This window comes from Oncorhynchus clarkii, chromosome 18, assembly GCF_045791955.1.
Source record: "Oncorhynchus clarkii lewisi isolate Uvic-CL-2024 chromosome 18, UVic_Ocla_1.0, whole genome shotgun sequence".
In the NCBI taxonomy this organism is placed as follows: domain Eukaryota; kingdom Metazoa; phylum Chordata; class Actinopteri; order Salmoniformes; family Salmonidae; genus Oncorhynchus; species Oncorhynchus clarkii.
The window spans coordinates 29,833,074-29,854,231 of record NC_092164.1 but is presented as its reverse complement, the minus strand read 5'-3'; the positions used below and the strand labels follow the sequence as shown (position 1 = coordinate 29,854,231).

Genomic DNA, 21,158 nt, shown 5'->3' with positions numbered 1-21,158 from the left:
CTCGCCCTGAAGTGCGTGTCACCAGTCCGGTGCCACCTGTGCCGGCTCCATGCACCAGGCTTCCGGCGACGGTTCACAGTTCAGAGCTTCCGGCGACGGTCCCCAGTCCAGAGCTTCCGGCGACGGTCCCCAGTCCAGAGCTTCCGGCGACGGTCCCCAGTCCAGAGCTTCCGGTGACGGTCCCCAGTCCAGAGCTTCCGGCGACGGTTCTCAGTCCAGAGCTTCCGGCGACGGTCCCCAGTCCAGAGCTTCCAATGACGGTTCACAGTTCAGAGCTTCCAGCGACGGTTCACAGTCCGGAACCTCCTGCGATTGTCCACAGTCCGGGACCTCCCGCGACGGTCCACAGTCCGGAACCTCCTGCGACGGTCCACAGTCCGGAACCTCCTACGACGGTCCACAGTCCGGAGATTCCAGGCAAGGTGTCCATTCCAGCTCCAGGGCAGAAGCCTTCCTCTGCGCCGGTGCCCAGTCCAGGTACGGCTTCCGGTCCCGCTCCATGGCAGGAGTTTTTCTCTGCGCCGGTGCCCAGTCCAGGCACGGCGTCCGGTCCCGCTCCATGGCAGGAGCCTTCCTCTGTGCCAATGTCCAGTCCAGGCACAGCGTCCAGTCCTGCTCCATGGCCGGAGCCTTCCTATGCGCCGAGGCCCAGTCCAGGCACGCCGTTCTACCTGGCTCCATGGCTGGACCCGTGGTCTGGGCGAGGGAAAAGTCCTGCACTAGAGCCGCCACCGACGCTAGATGCCCACCCGGACCCTCCCCGAAAGAGTCAGGTTTTGCGGCCGGAGTCTGCACCTTTTGGGGGGAGGGTACTGTCACGCAATGACCATAGAGAGCCTTTTTATTCTCTATTTTTGTTAGGTCGGGGTGTGACTAGGGTGGTTAATCTAGGTTAATTTGATTCACAACATCACTATAGAAGGCCTAGATTTACCCTAGATGAACCCTTATTTTTATTGGAGTTGTGCCTGTTGTCATGGAGATAGGACTCATCGTGGCTATAACCTGTTTTAACATAGACATTGTCGTTGATGGGATTCAATCATTTTAAAGTAGTCAACTTTAACACTTTATGTGTTGGGAGCAATCATCCAATGCAAAAAATGATAATTGACCACTTAAAAATGGAGATGTCCTCAATGACGCTGCCATGCTTTCATCCTCTATTTTTCTATATGGCTTGCTGTTAAAACTGTGTATCTGCCCTCTTATTGCCTAGAATGGTCCCACCTGATCTCTCTTCCTCCAGCCTGCCTTCCATCTTTAAGGACATGTATTTCCATTTTTAGAGCGCTCAATCGACTATCTTGTCAATATAATAGACAATCTTTGACTGTAGTAATGTATGGTATAAATTGATGCCATTAGTGCCCCTTCAGAAAGTAGCAGATGCATAACTGTGTTAAAAAAAAGACAATTACATACGAGCATAATATAGGTTTTCTTAATTTTGTAAATGTGTATTCAATATTTAAGGTTTTATTAAAGTGGTCAAATGTGGTTCAGGATGAAGATTTAAGGGTTACAATAAATTGCAATAGGCCTACAGGTGTCCAACACAGACAGAGACAAAACTGTACAGTTTATTTTAGTATCTGACGAAAGTGGGAAGCAATGGTGGAACAGATGGGCAATCCCCTGCAACAGGGTTGAAGTCAGGCGGGAAGTCCGGACAAATATAGCTCAGTACAGACGTGTCAATGTACGGCTGGTTGAAGATGCCTCCCCTCCGGTATATAATGTGCACATGCAAGCATCTTATCATCAGTGAAAGAAGGGGTCTGTATCCATTACCTGACACCAATTTCACCTGCGCGCGTCAATCAAGCCGTTTTCGTTACACAACACATCACTTTGGTTGGTTGTTCTTTTTAAGGGAGGTAACGCAAACGGCCATATTGACATCCCATTGGAAAACACTGTGCAGCATCGGAGTGACGCAGCTGGGAATTCCCAAATATCCGATGATCACGACCGGAATGCTGCCTGCAAAATAACATTACGAGGACTATCGGAGCTAAAACGGTGAAATTGAAGTGAAATAAGTGGGGTAAGAATATGCTATTTACATGTATTTTATTAGGGGAAAGTATTGTGTGTTTGGTCAACGCGTGGCTATTGTACGCGGAAGCGAGTGCTTAAATGTGGGAGTGATTGCATGCAGCCTTCGTTTACCATTGGAAGTTGAACAAAGTACGCTATATAGTGGCTACAAACATTTTGTCTCCAGTGAATTTGGCGTCATGACTTCTCTTACTTTACTTCACTTCACTTCTCACAGGAGCAAACTGATAATTCACACGACGGAAATGTAAGAATCAGGCAAAAAAGATAACATGTCGCCTGGGTTTGTCAAAGATTAACCCACAGTTCTGAATTTGTTAGCTACCTTTAACAACAAGCCTCCAGCCTCATTGCCACCTGGATCTGACATTTTTTGGTCGTATCTGAGCGGCACAGAAGTATAGAAACAATTGAGGCCCTAACCAAGCAATAATGAGGGTCCGTCTTTCTTTAAAATAGCCACTTTATCGCGATTCCTTCAATGTTTGTCACTTATCAGTTGTCTCAATTTAAGTTGCAATAATGCAGTTTATCTTAATGTTAGGGTTTGCTACAAATTACATTGATTGCAACGAGCTAGAATGTAGGCTATGCAGTATTTCTGTTTTTCTATTAATGTCAGATTCTTCACTGTAGGTGAACAATTTAGTGTAATATGATCTCTGATACAATGTTGGTTTGAAAGGCACTTTTCCAATACACTGGCATGATATTTTTTTTTTCTCTACTGATACTTTATTAGGCCTATATGAATTTAATTTGTGCAAATGCATGATGAGAACCCAGTGCTCAAGTAGATCACAGTCCTCCTGGCCTATATGTAGATACTGCAGACATTGTGGAACCACGGAGTTATTATTTAGTCATTCATAATTACATATTTGTTACAAGTGAGTGAATCTCTGCAGAATACGTTGTAGTTTCTGTGCTGAGCCTCAAGGGGGCGATGTCTGACAACAGCAGCAGCACAGGCAGCAGCCGCAGTGGATCCTTGACCACCAGTTGGACCATGCTGTCCCCAGAGGTAAGATAGGTTGGTACAGGGTGTCTATGGTGTTCCAACCAGACCTGTGTTTCAAATACTTAAATAAATTCAAATACTTTATATGTGCCTGTTTGAGCTTGCCTGGCAAAAGTCCTAAAACTGCAAACACTGCCCATCTGGCACTCCAGGCAGATTCAAACAAATGCTGAAAGTAATTAAAATCCAGGTCTGGTGCCAACTGTAATGACAGGAGAATAGTCTGATCACCTCAACACAGTATTGGATGTCAGGTTAGTATTTTCAATTAGTTTTATATTACATTTCCATTAGATGAATAGATAACGGTTTAGTTGAGAATGATGTGCCCTCTAATGAGATCATAATAACCTACTGCCTTCTACATTTCAGGAAGCTGCTGAAATTGTTGATCCTGTGGATGGTGGGACTGAGTGTCTTTGTGATGTCCCTAGTCTGTCAGAGGAAGACGCAGGTACCTGGGCTCTATCTCACACCAATACGGTTTCCCTATGCTTTCTGTGTGGAGTATTGTGTTATTGTCCTAATGTATGGCTGTTGCATAATGAAGTCGTGTGTGTGTGTGTGTGTGTGTGTGTGTGTGTGTGTGTGTGTGTGTGTGTGTGTGGATGTAATTTATTATTCAATGTGTTATGTCAATGTTATTAAAGTGTTAACATTATGTTAATTCTGTTCCAGGGGCCACTGAAGAGTCTAAGCCGAGTGACCAGGAGACTCCAATAGAAACAGTGTTGTCAGAGAAGGGCCAACAGGTCTGTACTGTGAATCCCTAATGAACACACTTCTTTCTGAGGGCATCATTCTCACCGCATAATCTTTCATAATACAAAGTAAAAAATTGTGTCTTGTTATATGGCATATGTCTATGGTTATAACTCCTTATTACCAATGACTATTAAGGTTTGTGCTTTTATTCTCCTCTGATTGCCAGGAAATGGCTCCTGATACCTGTGAGGGCCCTGTCCCCTCCAGACCTACCCTGTTAAGCCCATCCCCCACTAGCGGTGTGCCCCTTGACCATGACCTGGAGAGTCAACCTGAACCCCCCATCATCCATTCTATGGTAACCAGCTCCCCCACTGACAATGAGCAACTCGCTGCCATGCCCTTTGTCACTCATGTCAACCTGGTTGTGCCATTGGATGCATCCTTCACAGAACCACCCCCCTCAGAGGTTGAGCCTGAGTTGAGCCCCGTCCCTGAGAGCTCTCCTCTTGATACCCACACTGATACAGGCCCTGTACCTGAGAGTATTGCCCTAGAGACTAGTGCCCCTAGTGCCAAACACGACCTAAGCATTCACACAGAGACTCCCACCCCAACGGGCCCCCCATCTGACACTGTCACTGATATTGGCCCTGCCCCTGATAGTCCTCCTCCAGATACCATTGGTTCAGAGGATGCAGCACAAGCGCCATCACTGGAAACGGGGGAGACAGAATTACCTGAAACCGTGACCGATATACCAAAGGAAAAAGGTATGGATGTGTACACTAGGTTGGAAATCAGGAAACATTTTCTGAGATGACATACAATTAACACTAGAACTGCTGGCTTTCTCAGCCTGCAAGTACCCGCTAGAGAACGCAGTCTGAAGTCCCTTTAAGCCTACACATCAGATTCACCTACTGTGCTGTAATCAACCTAAATATCTACCTTTGTATAAAAATATAATAATTTGTTTGATTTAATGTAGTCATGTCTTAAGAATATTTGGATTATTTGTATATTTTGAAGTACATAACATGCGCATACACATGTGAAGTACCAGTCAACAGTTTGGACACCTACTCATTCAAGGGTTTTTCTACATTGTAGAATAATAGTGAAGACCTCAACTATGAAATTACACATGGTATCGTGTAGTAACCAAAAGTGTTAAACACTTTTTCTGGTTACTACATGATTCCATATGTGTTATTTCATAGATTTGATGTCTTCACTATTATTCTACAATGTAGAAAATAGTAAAAAATAAAGAAAAACCCTTGAATGAGTAGGTGTGTCAACTTTGACTGGTACTGTATGTATTATTCTACAAAGGCCTACTTCAACACTTTCTTGCAATAAAAAGACTACAAATTGTATCCATTTTATTTGTACATTTGATGAGTAATGGTAGGTAATATAATCCAGTCAAAAAAATTATAAAATATGAATTCTTACAAATGCATAATACATGAATGATTACAAATTTTAAAAAAAAACATATTTTTTTTAATTCTAAAAGAAATGGAAAGACATTTGTGTCGACTGGTTTCCACGTTAAGAGTAACGTGAAGCATTTTTTCTTCTTTTGGCTCTGTACTCCAAGTTTGGATTTGAATTCACATCCAGTCAAAATAATTTGCCAACAAGTGTTGCAAACAGAAATGTAATAGAAAGCCAACATCAGATAAGACCCCACATTGTCATCGCCATAGTGGATTTCAGGCTCAATATCCGCCATCCGACTCCAGTTCATTCAAATTCAAATGTCCGTGACCGTTGGACTATGGCGGTTCTATTGTTATCGCACAGCTACAAAAACAACATTTGCGTTAGAATTCCTCAGAAGACAAATCTACATTCAGAGCATTCTCTACCATCTAATACTTTTGCATAAATAGTTTCAATACCTTTAGTGCATGATTACTTTTTTTTTTCTCTGCATATTATCAATCTTTCTGCTATTATTCTCTCTCCCTCTGCTAGAATCTCCCAGTAGCTTTGACTTTGGAAGAGCTGACACGAGTGCTGAAGAAGGAAATGGTCTGAGGAGGAGAAATGTGGCACCAACAATGACATCGGAGGAGGAAGATGATGATGAGGTGGAGTTCAAACTGGCAGAGAGGAAAGGGGGGAAGAAGGGCTTCTCTATGAACACATGCATTGTGGCAGCCCTGGTCCTGCTCTGTCTAGGGTCCCTCTTCCTTTCCGGTAAGTTCAGCCTGAACCAGGTTTTGTTTAATTTTTAAAATGTAATTCCTTATGGAATGGACAGTTTAATACACAGTGGCTCAACAATGCTTCATTATTTTGATCTATAGAAAGTCTACAGCCCCCTTGGATTTCTTCACATTCTATCGTCTTCCTAATTGGGATTAAAATTGATTTGTCATTTTTTTTGTCAACAAAATACTTGAAGGAAAAACTATATAATTATAAACTATATTTAAACGATTAATTAAAAATAAAACCCTAATATACCTTGATTAGATAAGTATTCACCCCCCCCCCCCCCCCCCCCTGAATCAATACATGTTAGAAACAACTTTTGGCAGTGATTACAGCTGTGAGTCTTGGGTAAGTAATAAGAGCTTTGCACACCTGTATTGTGCAGTATTTGCCCATTTTTTTTATGTTTTATTCTTCAAGCTTTGTCAAGGTGTTGGGGATCATGGCTGGACAGAAATGTAAGTCTTGCCATAGATTTTCAAGCAAATTTAAGTCAAAACTGTTACTTGGCCGCTTAGGAACATTCACTGTCTTCTTGGTAAGCAACTCCAGTGTAGATTTGGCTTTGTGTTGTAGATAATTGTTCAGCTAAAAGGTGAATTATTCTCCCATTGTCTGGTGTAAAACAGACTGAAGACGGTTTTGTCAGTGCTTAGCGCCATCCCGTTTGTTTTCATCCTAAAAAAAATGCCACAGTTTTTGCAATGTCAAGCATACCCACAACATGATGCAGCCACCACCATGGTTGCAAATAGAGGCAGTTACTCAGTGATGTTGGATTTGCCCCGAACATAAGGCTTTGGATTATGGCCAAAAAGTGTATTCCTTTGCTGTGTTTTTTTGCAGTATTACTTTCATATTCTGTATATTTTTCTTTTTGCCCTGTCATTTAGGTTATTATCCTAAGTTAAAATCACCAGTGGCGTCATGGTGACATCCCTAAGCAGTTTCCTTCCTGTCCAACAGCTCAGTTCAGAAGGACGACTGCATCTTTGTGTCTGGATGGTTTAATACATCATCTACAGCATAATTATTAACTTGACCATGCTTAAAGATATATTCAATGTCTGATTTGTTATTGTTATCCAGCTACCAGTCACTGCCCTTCATGAGGCTTTCAAAAGCTCCCTCGTCTTTGTAGTTGAATCTGTGCTTGAAATTCAATACTTGACTGAGGCATCTTACAGATGTTGTAGGGGACAAGGGATGGAGTGGTCATTCAAAAATCATGTCAGCCCCTATTATTCCACATGGAGTCCATATAACTTATGTGATTTGTTAAGCCAAAGGTTACTTCTGAACTCCTTTGTTTGCCTAAACAAAGGGGGTGAATGCAATGACTATTTTAGTTATGACATTTTTCTTAATTTGTTTAAAAAACTTTGACATTGACTATTTTGTGTAGATCAATTTGTAACCTTTTTTTATTATTTATATATAACACTACCATTAAAAAGTTTGGGGTCACTTAGAAATTTCGCCTCATAAGTCCTCAACTGGCAGCCTCATTAAATAGTACCCACAAAACACCAGTCTCGACGTCAACAGTGAAGAGGCAACTCCGGAATGCTGGCCTTCTAGGCAGAGTTCCTCTGTCCAGTGTCTGTTTTTTTTTTGCCCATCTTAATAATTTATTTTTATTGGTCAGTCTGAGAGATGACTTTTTATTTGAAACTCTGCGAAGAAGGCCAGCATCCCGGAGTCGCCTCTTCACTGTTGACGTTGAGACTGGTGTTTTGTGGGTACTATTTAATGAAGCTGCCAGTTGAGGACTTGTGAGGTGTCTGTTTCTCATACTAGACACTAATGTACTTGTCCTGTTGCTCAGTTGTGCACCGGGGCCTCCCACTCTTTCTATTCTGGTTAGAGCCAGTTTGCGCTGTTCTGTGAAGGGAGTAGTACACAGCGTTGTACGAGATCTTCCGTTTTTTGGCAATTTCATGCATGGAATAGCCTTCATTTCACAAAACAAGAATAGACTGATGAGTTTCAGAAGAAAGTTATTTGTTTCTGGCCATTGTGAACCCACAAATGCTCATGCTCCAGATACTCAACTAGTCTAAAGAAGGCCAGTTTTATTGCTTCTTTAATTAGAACAACAGTTTTCAGCTGTGCTAAAATAATTGCAAAAGGGTTTTCTAATGATCAATTAGCCTTTTAAAATGATAAACCTGGATTAGCTAACACACCGTGTCATTGGAACACAGGAATGATGGTTGCTGATAATGGGCCTCTGTACACCTATGTAGATATTCCGTTTCCAGCTACAATAGTAATTTACAATATTAACAATGTCTACATTGTATTTTCTGATCAATTTGATATTTTAATGGACAAAATGTGTTTTTCTTTAAAAAACAAGGACATTTCTAAGTAACCCCAAGCTTTTGAAAGTGTTTTTTTTTTGGTGTAGTCTTTCTATTGGCTTTGTATCTAGTAATCATCAGCAGTCGTCATTGCAGCAGGGAGTTCTTTCATCCTGCAGCGCAGAGGACTTGAGGTGTAATAACTGTTAATACTTTGAAAACTGAAATTAGACAAGTTGAGAGAGCTGACAAATTACACTTCAAGGTCATTAATGCAATAGACTGCAATGGCATCAGTGTTTTTATTTTGGAAATAAACTATTTAGTCATGTGCCTTTTTAATATACGTTACAAAAGTTTGGAAAATGTTTTATTTAATTTTTTGACAGATGACTCGGATGAGCTGAGTGGGGCAGAACAAAACCAGGTCTGTTCCTCTATCCTACTTCCTACCTTTCAACAATGTTGTATTGGGGTGGAAGTTAAAGGAATTGGACAAATTTAGAGAAGAATGTGTAATAGAATGATATTAAAGGGGCAATCTGCTGTTGAAACAACGACAAAGCGACCACGCTGCCACTGTTTTGGTAAACGGCTGAGGGATGGGGCTGAAGAAATGTAACTTTTAAATTCATACACAAAGCTATGGACTCGACGACTGACCATCCATGAGATCCAAATTATAGTTTTACCCATCTTTTAAGGCTATACAGTATTTACAATTTTACATTGGTGTATAACAAGCTTATATTTTGGGTTCTGATGGGGTATTTGTTATATATTTATTTTTTTAAATCTATGGGTGTATTTCATTTAAAAGTCAAGAAATTGATGTACCAATGGCAGATTGACCCTTTAAATCAGTAATTAACATCTTCCTTATTAGATTAAACTTTTATAAGATATGCATTGTTCCAATCTTCGCTTTACGCTGTTTGCCCATACACAGTTGAGGTCGGAAGTTTACATACACCTTAGCCAAATACATTTTAAACTCAGTTTTTCACAATTCCTGACATTTAATCCTAGTAAAAATTCCCTGTTTTAGGTCAGTTAGGATCACCACTTTATTTTAAGAATGTGAAATGTCAGAATAATATATTTATTTGAGATTTTATTTCTTTCATCACATTCCCAGTGGGTCAGAATTTGACATACTAATTGAGTGTATTTGGTAGCATTGCTTTTAAATTGTTTAGCTTGGGTCAAATGTGTCAGGTAGCCTTCCACAAGCTTCCCACCATAAGTTGGGTGAGTTTTGGCCCAGTCCTCCTGACAGAGCTGGTGTAACTGAGTCAGGTTTGTAGGCCTCCTTGCCCGCACATGCTTTTTCAGTTCTGCCCACAAAGGACTTTGTTGTCCTTAAGCCATTTTGCCACAACTTTGAAAGTATGCTTGGGGTCCATTTGGACAACCCATTTGCGACCAAGCTTTAACTTCCCGATTTGATGTTGCTTCAATATATCCACATAATATTCCTCATGATTCCATCTATTTTGTGAAGTGCACCAGTCCCTCCTGCAGCAAAGCACCCCCACAGGGGCTGCCACCCCTGTGCTTCACTGTTGGGATGGTGTTCTTCGAGCTCGCCAGCCTCCCCCCTTTTCCTCCAAACATAACGATGGTCATTATGGCTAAACAGTTATATTTTTGTTTCATCAGACCAGAGGACATTTCTCCCATATGAAGTTGCAAACCGCAGTCTAGCTTTTTTATGGAGGTTTTGGAGCAGTGACTTCTTCCTTGCTGAGCGGCCTTTCAGGTTATGTCGATATAGGACTCGTATTACTGTGGATATAGATAATTTTGTACCTGTTTCCTCCAGCATTTTCACAAGGTCCTTTGCTGTTGCTGAGCGATATGACATACTATTGTTTGTATAGATGAACATGGTACCTTCAGGCGTTTGGAAATTGCTCCCAAGGATGAACCAGACTTGTGGAGGTCTACAATTTTACCTTTGATTTTTCCCATGATGTCAAGGAAAGAGGCACTGAGTTTGAAGGTAGACCTTGAAATACATCCACAGATACACCTCCAATTGACTCAAATGATGCCAATTAGCCTATCAGAAGCTTCTAAAGCCATGATATCATTTTCTGGAATTTCCAAGCTGTGTTTAAAGACACAGTCAACTTAGTGTATGTCAACTTCTGACCCACTGGAATTGTGATACAGTGAATTTATAAGTGAAATAATCTGTCTGTAAACAATTGTTGGAAAAATTACTTGTCATGCACAAAGTAGATGTCTGAACCGACTTTCCAAAACTAGTTTGTTAAGAAGAAATGTGTGGTTTGGTTGAAACACTTGAATCATTAAAACTAGTTTATGTAAACTTCTGACTTCAACTGTATATAACTACTGTGTTGATTGTATATAATGCTGATTTATTGATTTATATTGTGTTGTGGATTTACAAGATGGGTACAATGTTGGATACTTCCATTCAAGGGTTTTTTTTATATTTTCTGCATTGTGGAGGAATAGTGAAGACATCACAACTATGAAGTAACACATGGAATAATCTAGTAACCAAATAAGTGTTAAACAAAGCAGTGTCCACCCTTTGCAGCAATGACAGCTTTGCACACTTGGCATTCTCTCAACCAGCTTCACCTGGAATGTTCTAACAGTCTTGAAGGAGTTCCCACATATGCTGAGCACTTGTTGGCTGCTTTTCCTTCACTCTGCAGTCCAACTCATCCCGAACCATCTCAATTGGGTTGGTGGTTGTGGAGGCCAGGTCATCTGCCTTGAATTCTAAATGAATCACACATGCAAAACCTCACATGCAGAGATCATCTGTTCACCTACTCTGCGTCTCACAAAGACATGGAGGTTGGAACCCAAATCTCAAATTTGGACTCATCAGACCAAAGGACAGATTTCCACTGGTCTAATGTCCTTTGCTCATGTTTCTTAGCCTAAACAAAGTCTTCTTATTGGTGTCCTTTGAGTAGTGGTTTCTTTGCAGCAATCTGAACAGTTGATGTCTGTTATTTGAACTCTGAAGCATTTAGTTGGTCTGCAATTTCTGAGGCTGTTAACTAAACTTCTCCTCTGCAGCATAGGTAACTCTGGGGCTTCCTTTCCTGTGGCGGTCCTCATGAGAGCCAGTTTCATCATAGCACATGATGGTTTTTGCGACTGCACTTGAAGAAACTTTCAAAGTTCTTGATTTTTCCGAATTCCCTGAACTTCATGTCTTGAAGTAATGGACTGTCGTTTCTCTTTGCTTATTTGAGCTGTTCTTGCCATAATATGGACATGGACTTTTGACCAAATAGGGCTTTCTGCTGTATACCACCCCTACCTTGTCACAACTGATTGGCTCAAATGCATTAAGAAGGAAAGAAATTCCTCAAATGAACTTTTAACAAGGCACACCTGTTAATTGAAAACCTCATGAAGCTGGTTGAGAGAATGCCAAGTGTGCCAAGCTGTCAAGGCAAAGGGTGGCTACTTTGAAGAATATAAAATATATTTAGACTAGTTTAACACTTTTTTTTTTGGTTACTACATGATTTCGTAGTATTGATGTCGTCACTATTATTCTACAATTGAGAAAATAGTAAAAATAAAGAGAAACCCATGAATGAATAGGTGTTCAAACTTTTGACTGGTACTGTGTATAGTGCTGTGTTGTTGATTGTCTGTGATTTGTATTCTGCTGGACAGGACTGGCTAAACGATCCTCAGAAGATGAAGGAGCTTTTGGACAAACTGACACAAGAAAATCATCAAATCTCCCAGTTAGAAACACAGCTCCAGGTCAGCCCATGAACCATATTATTATTTTGGAGTGGCTGCGGATCCAACTTTTTCGTGATCTTTAGTCCACTGGACTAAAAGATCCATTGCTTCCCGACGCCTCTGCATATGTGTGGATCACAATCTGAGCATGTGTATATTCTCTACTTTAAGCACCGAGAACGGGCTACTCAAGCGAATGTTGCTTGTTTAATAAAGTTAGATCAAAGCTGAATTAATGTCTGCAATATCACAATGATCACAGTATTCTACGTTTCATAATTACTATTATATTTGGTTCTGTTATGTACTTACTATGATCATTATGTGATCTTGTAGACAATAATTCAGTTTTGATGTAACTTTTATTAAACAAGCACCATTCGCCTGAGTACTCTGTTTTATGCGCGTAAAGGAGAGAATATACATGTGCAGAACTTTGAGACGCACAAATCAAATTTTGTTGGTCACATTCACATATTTAGCAGATGTTATTGCAGGTGTAGGAACACAAGCATTTTGCTAGCTCCAACAGTGCTAACAATTCACATCAATACACTTAAATCTAAATGTAAAAGAATAAAGAAATATATAAATATTAGGACGAGCAATGTCTGAGTGGCACGAGCATACTCAGAAGCTACGGATCTTTGGACTTAAAGATCCCCAAAAAGTCGGAGCCACGGCCTAATTATTTTTAAGAAATATTTTTAGAATCGTTATTATGTCCTACCTGTCTAAGAACTTTTTCCCCCTCTCTGTTATAGGCCCATAAAGAAGAACTTGACTCAGCACTAAATGCAGGATCAGCAACGGGTAATGAAAACAGAAAAGGAGATCTGGAGCAAGAAAATACTATGAAAGAAGAGCTGTCATCCCTGCCTGGCCTGAAGGAGGAGCTGGAGTCGCTGAGGGCCAGAGTGACCGAACTGTCCCAACTCACTTCAGGTACAGTATTTTCATCTCACTGTGAATTCCTTAATGAATCATGAGTGCCTTTCTTCCACTGCTCATATATTAATTTGTTTGGTAATGTACAGTCGTGGCCAAAAGTTGGGAATGACACATTCTTTTTCAGTCTTCTGCCTCAATTTGTAGTATGCCAATTTGCATATACTCCAGAATGTTATGAAGAGTGATCAGATTCATTGCAAAGTCCCTTTTTGCCAAATGAACTGAATCACCAAAAAAACATTTCCAGTGCATTTCAGCCCTGCCACAAAAGGACCAGCTGACATGTCAGTGATCCTCTCGTTAACACAGGTGTGAGTGTTGAGGAGGACAAGGCTGGAGATCACTCCGTCATGCTGATTTGAGTTTGAATAACAGACTGGAAGCTTCAAAAGGATGGTGGTGCTTGGAATCATTGTTCTTCCTCTGTCAACCATGGTTACCTGCAAGGAAACACGTGCCGTCATTATTGCTTTGCACAAAAAGGGCTTCACAGGCAAGGATATTGCTGCCAGTAAGATTGCACCTAAATCAACCGTTTATCGACTCATCAAGAACTTCAAGGAGAGCGGTTGCGAAGAAGGCTCCAGGGCACCCAAGAAAGTCCAGCAAGCACCAGGACCATCTCCTAAAGTTGATTCAGCTGTGGGATCGGGGCACCACGAGTACAGAGCTTGTTCAGGAATGGCAGCAGGCAGGTGTGAATGCATCTGCACGCACAGTGAGGCGAAGACTTGGAGGATGGCCTGGTGTCAAGGGCAGCAAAGAAGCCACTTTTCTCCAGGAAAAACATCAGGGACAGACTGATATTCTGCAAAAGTTACAGGGATCGGACTGCTGAGGACTGGGGTTAAGTTTTCTCTGATTCCCCTTTCCGATTGTTTGGGACATCTGGAAAAAAAGCTTGTCCGGAGAAGACAAGGTGAGCGCTACAATCAGTCCTGTGTCGTGCCAACGGTAAAGCATCCTGAGACCATTCATGTGTGGGGTTGCTTCACAGCCAAGGGAGTGGGCTCACTCACAATTTTGCCTAAGAACACAGCCATGAATAAAGAATGGTACCAAAACATCCCGAGAGAAACTTCTCCCAACCATCCAGGAACAGTTTGGTGATGAACAATGCTTTTTCCAGCATGATGGAGCACCTTCCCAAAAGACAGAAGTGATAACTAAGTGGCTCGGGAACAAAACATTGATATTTTGGGTCCATGGCCAGGAAACTCCCCAGACCTTAATCCCATTGAGAACTTGTGGTCATTCCTCAAGAGGCCGGTGGACAAACAAAAACCCAAACTCCAAGCATTGATTATGCAAGAAGAATGGGCTGCCATCAGTCAGGATGTGACAGCATGCCAGGGCGGATTGCAGAGGTCTTGAAAAAGAAGGGTCAACACTGCAAATAATGTCACTGCATCAACTTCATGTAATTGTCAATAAAAGCCTTTGACACTTATGAAATGCTTGTAATTATACCTCAGTATTCCGTAGTAACATCTGCTGCTTCAATGTCTTTAGATATTTTTGTCAAACTTTTTGTCAAATTTATATTTGTGTCATTCTCAAAACTTTTGGCCTCGACATTATACATAGAAGTCAATTTTGGCAAATTTGAATAATAATGCACCCGGAGCTCCTGAGTGGCGCTGTGGTTTAAGGCACTGCGTCTCGGTGCTAGAGTCGTCACTACAGACCCTTGTTCGATTCCAGGCTGTATCACAACCGGATGTGATTGGGAGTCCCATAGGGCGGCGCACAATTGGCCCAGCACCGTCCAGGTTGGGGTGGGTGTCATTGTAAATAAGAATTTGTTCTTAACTGACTTGCCTTGTTAACAGTTAAATGTAAGGAAGAAAACAACTGAAATTCCAATAACTTCTCAATAAGCTAAAAACTCTAAGCTTTTTATTTCAAGTTGTTCCTTTTTATTTTAGTTTTTTATTCAAATAATGAATTGAATGCCTTCAATTTGAGTTTACCCTCACCCTGATCAAAGTGAACTGTATGGTTCAGTGGAGGTTTTATTGCTGCTGTAAGTCTCTGCTTCAACATGCATGTGACCATCATACGAGCTGCTTTAGAATACTCCATACTAACCGTACTATTTGTGACTTGAGTGTATATAGTATGCTTATTGGTCATAGTATGGATGTAGTTAGTATGCCAAAAGTTTGCGAATGTTGTACTAAATTTGCCAAAATATGAAGTATACACGCAGTGGACACTATCTGTACTTTATGGCCCATAATGCAATTCTTCAGGAAATGGGCATGCTTCACATCGTTTTCAGATTTGAATAGAATGGCGGAAAATATGCAGCCGAAGTACAACGAGAGCAGATAGAAATTCATTGCTTTAACTAATTATGACAAATGTTAAGAAAATGTTGAGCAATGTAATGACTTTTCAAATAAGTTACCTTACACGTTATGTTGGCTGACAATTTGTTAGCTATGCTGTCCTTACGAACCACATAGCGTACTATTACACTATGTACCGGTATGCTAGCTAACGTTACCTAACATTAGTTGGCTACTTATACATCAAACTTGCCAGTATATTAACTATATGCAATCTAACTACCCAACGTTTAGTGCCTTGATTATTCCCGTCATTCTTCGCTTAGCTAAATGGTATACTCGTTGTGAGTTCTCAATGGGCATTCATTCGGGTGCTTTTGTAAATTCGCTTTGGATATCTACTCAGATTTGAGCACTCGTCTGTGTGTACCAGAGCACAGAATAATGCATTTACGAGAGCTCAACACCCGTTGAATATGGCCAGTGTCAGTAACCGTTGGCAACAATTTAATTACGCTTTTTTGCCAACAGCACAGTTCGTCTCCAATGCTCTGGATAACATAAACGGCCAAACCAGCTCTGTTAGGGCGAGTAAAATGGTCCTAGTGGTCTCATTTTTGTCTGGAAGTAGCTGGCAAGCTAGCCAATGTTCGCTTAGGTGCTTGACAGTTGTAAGGTCAGAACGGCTCACATCAACCCTACTCCTCAGCCCGAGTGTCCAGTGTGCGCTCCGAGAGCGACACGCTCTGAGTCTACGAGCAGACTTTAGCACTCCAGATTGAATTTAAGGACAATAGTTCAAATGTCTAACTAGTAATTTGTTATGCTAACTAGCTAGCAGGAGGTTACATAGCAACAGCATTAACTTCCGGTAGACAGGCGAAGAGCTAGTACACTCAGCTGAAAGGTTACCGTTTGTTTACAGTATACTAAAAGTATGTAGTGTGTGTGTATATGCTCATTAAGTATAGAGTATGTTAGTATTCAATCACAGCTCTGGTTTGGTAGCTGAATGTGCTGTAACTCACTGATTTTGTTCTGATAATGTCTACCTCAGCCAACCAGGATACAGCCCCACTGCCCTCAAGCCCAACTCCACCACCTACTGGCCAACCTGGAATTAGCAACCAGAGTAGCACCACAGTAGTGCCCGAAAGGAGGAGTGACCTGAGAGAGGGTGCCAGGGTGAAGGAAGAGCTTCAGAGGCAGAAGGTGCTGTTGGAGGAAAGCAGGAAGAGACTGGAGGGGAGGAAGAAGGATGAAGGGTACCAGAAGAGGGTAAGGGAGAGCCTGGCTGATATCCAGAGGAGGCTCAGTGAGCAGGTGGAGAAGATGGGGAGGAGTGAGGGCAAGAAAAATCCATGGGAAAGCAGGAACAAGGATGGGAAAAAAGGCAAGGACCACAGCAAAGGTCACTGGAAAAAGGAAGAGAAGGAGTGGAAGGGAGAGAAGTACTGGAAACACTGCATGGAGGGCAGATGGAAGGAGAAAGATGAGAGGGACTGGAAGGCTAACAAAGAAAACTCTCATAAAGAGGCCTGCAAGAAATCTCAGGATAAATGGGAGAGGGAGAAGAACGAGCGCAGGCTGGACAGGGATAAAAGAAAGCAGGAGAGGCTCTGGCAGTCCAGGAAAGACTACAAGAAAGAGTCCAATCACCATCAACAAGACTCCAACTATAAGGAGCAACATCAGCCCCACCAATATGAACACACCAGCTTCTGGAAGCACCAGGAAGAGAAACTTGGACGCAACGTTCGCCCCCTGGCGGGCTGCAGCAGTGTTGAGGACTGCGCTAGCCAGGAAGGGCTCGTTCCCGTGGAACTGTCTGAATTTGAGGAGTTGTTAGATGGCTACCTGAGCAAGCTGGAGGGGTCTACGTCGGACAGCAAGGCCGAGATCCAGAAGCTGGCCGCCATGTTTTTCCGAGACGGTGTGTTCGTCCATGACAAAGTTCTCTTCAGTGACTTCGTTGAAGATGTGGCGGACATTTTAGAGGACATGGTGGACATTTTGGAGGATGATGACTCTCTGGAGGAGGCGATGGAGGAGTTTGAGCGAGAAGCTTTGTGGAAGTTTGCAGCCACTACATAGATATAAATAATCCAGAAGAAGATGCAACATCAAGATACAGCACTGGTATTCCATGGTGGTATACAGCAGGTATTTTAAAGCTTCCGAAACAAGGAGTGATCTTGCATTTCGTAGACATGTCCCTATCTCTGCATCTATAATTAGCTGAAATCGTTCTTGTCTTTTGGGACTCGGTCGTTACCTCCTTATGTCAGTTCATGTCATGTTTTCAATTCCAAGCCCTACATGTTGACAGTTGTGTGGAGTTGGTTTGCATAAAGTGTTTGGCACTTGTAATGTCGCAGTTCAAGATTAAAACAGGATATGATTCACAGCAATGTGAACTCTATGTTCCCACAACAACTGATTGCCGATCAGTCTCTCCTCTGTTGTCATCATCAGGATCAGAACTAGTTGAACCGGTTCTGTATCGGCTCTGATAGCTTCTGTTGTATCAGCTCTATACAGTGCTGTGTAGGCGCTAGGCCCTTAGTGGTTGGTTTCTGTTTTTTGCTAATTGTCTTACCATTTGAGTATAATGGTCGGTGAAAGCAGAACATTCTGGAACATTTTAATGAAAGCAGAAGGTGCCCGGCCAAGCCAGGACGGGGGCCCAGCTCTGCTGCCTCAATCGCTTTGGCACAAGCAGGAGTTCTTACTACTTATTCACACTGAGATCATGTGGTGTCCTAACGTGGCAGGAATCAATTCTAATATAGCTCAGTGTACTATGCTGCGTTAGACATTGATAAAGGAGTGCAAAACCAAATTGGCAATTTGATACATCTGAACTATTGTTTTTGACACATTTTGATCAGTCAATGGTATTTTCAATAAGCACTCTTATTGGTTGCATTTTCCTTTTTATAGTTATTTTGATTACGGTGATATAACCTGGAAAATATGTCTATGAGATCGGTTTAACTGATGTTTTGTCACGCAATGCCATTTACCTTGAGTTCATGCCAGATTTCAAAGTCAAACTAAGTACAAGGTTATGACATTAGTACATATTAAAAGAAATGGTTGGTACTTTACAAGAGTTGAACCTGTATACATTTCTGGATGACTGTTTTTAATTTTATCTGTTGTCACACTCACTGTATCAATTACATTAGGCTTTCAGGTTTTAATAGCTTTTAAAAAAAAATAAAATTTAAGAAAGATAAGACTCGTCCCTAATTTAACTTAGCATTTTAACATCAAACCAACACTATGTTCTTTAAAGTATATAATGTGAAAGAAATTGCTTAAGTTTTATTTTGAAGATTTTGTTTCTTCCAGCGACGTGCCTTTTTTTATTTATAAGTCAATTTTCACACTTGGATTGACAGTGTTTGACAGACAACTAAATTGGTTTGCTTCTGTAAGCTGAAGAATTCAAACTATTTGTTAACTTGATTGGTTATGGTCCGGTTATTTTTTTTTTTGTCTTTTGTGAAGATAAAAAAATGTAGGAGGTTACTCCTTTTGTGAATTTAGTAAGATATAGTAAGTAATATTTTAATGTTTTTGGTTGAATTTAAAACCTGTAAATGTAAATTCATTGTTCAAGCTTTTTGACCAAAGAAGTTTAGCGATGATGTGGATAAATACTTAAAATAATAAGCAACTTGAGTGGTTATAAACAAACTGCATAAAATTAGGATTTTTTTTTTTTTTACTCTCCAAAATGCACATGATTACATGTGTAACAAAATGTTATTTTACAATGGACATATCCTTTAGATAACTTAGGAGTCAGGACAGTCCCAGTTTAGCATTTAATAAAATTTAGTTAAGTTGAATGAGTAGTCTAGTCTCAGCAGCCGTCTCTCTTAGTGGGTTTGTGTTGGACTTTTAAGATTACAATAAAAATCTTCATCTTGAAAGATAATGTATTTTTATTTTTTTTACAAATATATATATATTTCCCTCTGTCTAAAGGCTTGTTCACACTAGCAGTTTGTAGCTTGCTACATAACTTTTGAGTGACAGGAAGCACGAGCACCACCGCCAATCAGCCTACACCAATGTGCTCACACCTGTCGTTACTATGACAAATAGCCATATCCGCAAATAACTGCTGTCTGAACACGCATATATACAATTTGGTCACTTAACTTGCTGTTTGGACAATCAGTATTCTAAAATGAATTTGATTAACAACTGATTTGAGAATTTAGGCAGTGTGAACAAGGCTTAGGTGTACGTCACTTACGCTACTGGCGGAGGAGGGGGAAGTACATACATGTGTGGAATTAATCTTTTGTGTCCACATTACTAGACATTTATGATGCAGACTAATCCCTTGTAAGTAATAATGAAACTAAGAACCTCAAAGAAACATGCACATGACGACACGTTCATGTCCACACGTAACACACCCCCTTAGCACTCTGTGCGTCCCAAATGGCACCCTATTCCCTTTATAGTCCACTACTTTTGACCAGGGTCCTATACAAATGGCCTAAACGGGGAATGTAACCTATGAGTGACTGGACAGATCATGACCAGATGAACTGATTAGTAAAACAGTCAGTAATGATGGATGTTTTCTGTCCAACACTTTAAACCCGCAGAGGCTGTCATACCTATCATTCTACATCCCACAAACACCTGGTCAGCCAGAGGCTCTAATACTGGGCCTCCGCACTAGGCCGAGCTACATAGTGAACAGGATGGAGAAAGAAAAGGAAAGAGTGGAGAGATGACGATTCTCTACACCTGCTGGCAGCTGCAACCAGACCATACCTCACGAGGTGGGATGAATATGACTGGTTTTCCTTTTAATACTGTTTTGTCTTTCCTCTTGATTTTATGTCGTTTTCTGGATTACCATGATTTAGTTGCTGGCTTTATTTCAGTATCTCTACAATGGATATAAATGTAACATGTATAGACTTTATAAGCAGACTTGTTTATTTCGCATGTATTTGCAGTCACTCCATATTGAATCAATACAATGGACTCTGTCATCAATGTAGTTGTCTCCCAGTTCAAGACCTTTGCTGGGAATGATGGATCCTCAAACACCCTGAACAAAGAGGAGTTCAGCAGCCTGGTGGCCTCTCAACTACCTGTTTTTGTTAAGGTAAATGGTCATAAGTAGTGCACTACATCGGGCATAGTGTACCATTTGGGATGTAGCCTTAGCCCTCTTTAGCACCCACTTAATACTTGGCATCCATTTCGCAGTACATTATTATCTAGAGCAGTGAGTGAGTGGCTGAATGATAGCCTGGTAACAAGCATCCTATATGTGGGTGATTGCAGGCCTAATCCTTGTCTGTGCAATTTCTATTGCTCTCGGATGAGCTTGCATACCCAAACACACTCACGCACCCAAAGTAGTGCACTATATAGGGAATAGGATGCTTTTTGGGACGCAATCACTGATATTTGCTCTGGCATAAACCTTCCATTTTATTCTGCAAAATGACACTAACCAAAGTTTGTCGAACTCCGACTCAGTGCCATATGATCTGTAGTATTCTTGACCATTAGATGGCAGAGTAGCCTTTCCATGCAGCTCATTGCTAACCCAGTCTGGGCCTGAATGGGTCACTGTCCCCTCTTTCCTCTCTGATTGCCTGTAGAATACCAGCGATACAGGCGTCATCGAGCAGCTCATAGGTTCGTTGGATGAAAACAACGACAGGGAGCTGGAAGTTCTGGCAGCTGATTGGAAAACTTGTCAACAAGCAAGGGGGCTTTTACCCAATAAAAACAATGTGTGGGATTCCGTTGGATGTGTATCAATGTGCAATTAAATGA

The 21,158-nt window shown here is 41.2% G+C and overlaps 1 protein-coding gene and 1 pseudogene across 3 annotated transcripts; both read left to right on the top strand.

Moving 5' to 3' along the window:
* Positions 1 to 1,680: 1,680 nt before the first annotated feature.
* Positions 1,681 to 17,769, top strand: LOC139373307 (pre-B-cell leukemia transcription factor-interacting protein 1-like). Of its 3 annotated transcripts, XM_071113689.1 has the most exons (11): positions 1,685 to 1,779; positions 1,877 to 2,050; positions 2,973 to 3,088; positions 3,458 to 3,539; positions 3,764 to 3,837; positions 4,017 to 4,563; positions 5,780 to 6,004; positions 8,718 to 8,755; positions 12,010 to 12,102; positions 12,849 to 13,029; positions 16,387 to 17,769. In XM_071113689.1, exons 3-11 carry the CDS (start codon positions 3,011 to 3,013, stop codon positions 17,421 to 17,423), a joined length of 2,355 nt encoding a protein of 784 aa, XP_070969790.1. In that variant the 5' UTR covers positions 1,685 to 1,779; positions 1,877 to 2,050; positions 2,973 to 3,010; the 3' UTR covers positions 17,424 to 17,769. The 3 variants fall into 3 exon arrangements, with proteins under 3 accessions (XP_070969789.1, XP_070969790.1, XP_070969791.1); XM_071113688.1 differs by having other exon boundaries at positions 1,681 to 2,050; XM_071113690.1 differs by lacking the exon at positions 1,685 to 1,779 and having other exon boundaries at positions 2,048 to 2,311.
* Positions 17,770 to 20,087: 2,318 nt separating this feature from the next.
* Positions 20,088 to 21,158, top strand: LOC139372294 (protein S100-A13-like; annotated as a pseudogene).

Bases quoted from the DNA above. Each gene is read 5' to 3' on its own strand.
- LOC139373307 (XM_071113688.1), top strand. From the start codon at position 3,011: ATGTCTGACAACAGCAGCAGCACAGGCAGCAGCCGCAGTGGATCCTTG. The intron at 3,089-3,457 runs GTAAGATAGGTT...TCTACATTTCAG, and splicing joins GGACCATGCTGTCCCCAGAG to GAAGCTGCTGAAATTGTTGA. The intron at 3,838-4,016 runs GTCTGTACTGTG...TCTGATTGCCAG, and splicing joins TGTCAGAGAAGGGCCAACAG to GAAATGGCTCCTGATACCTG.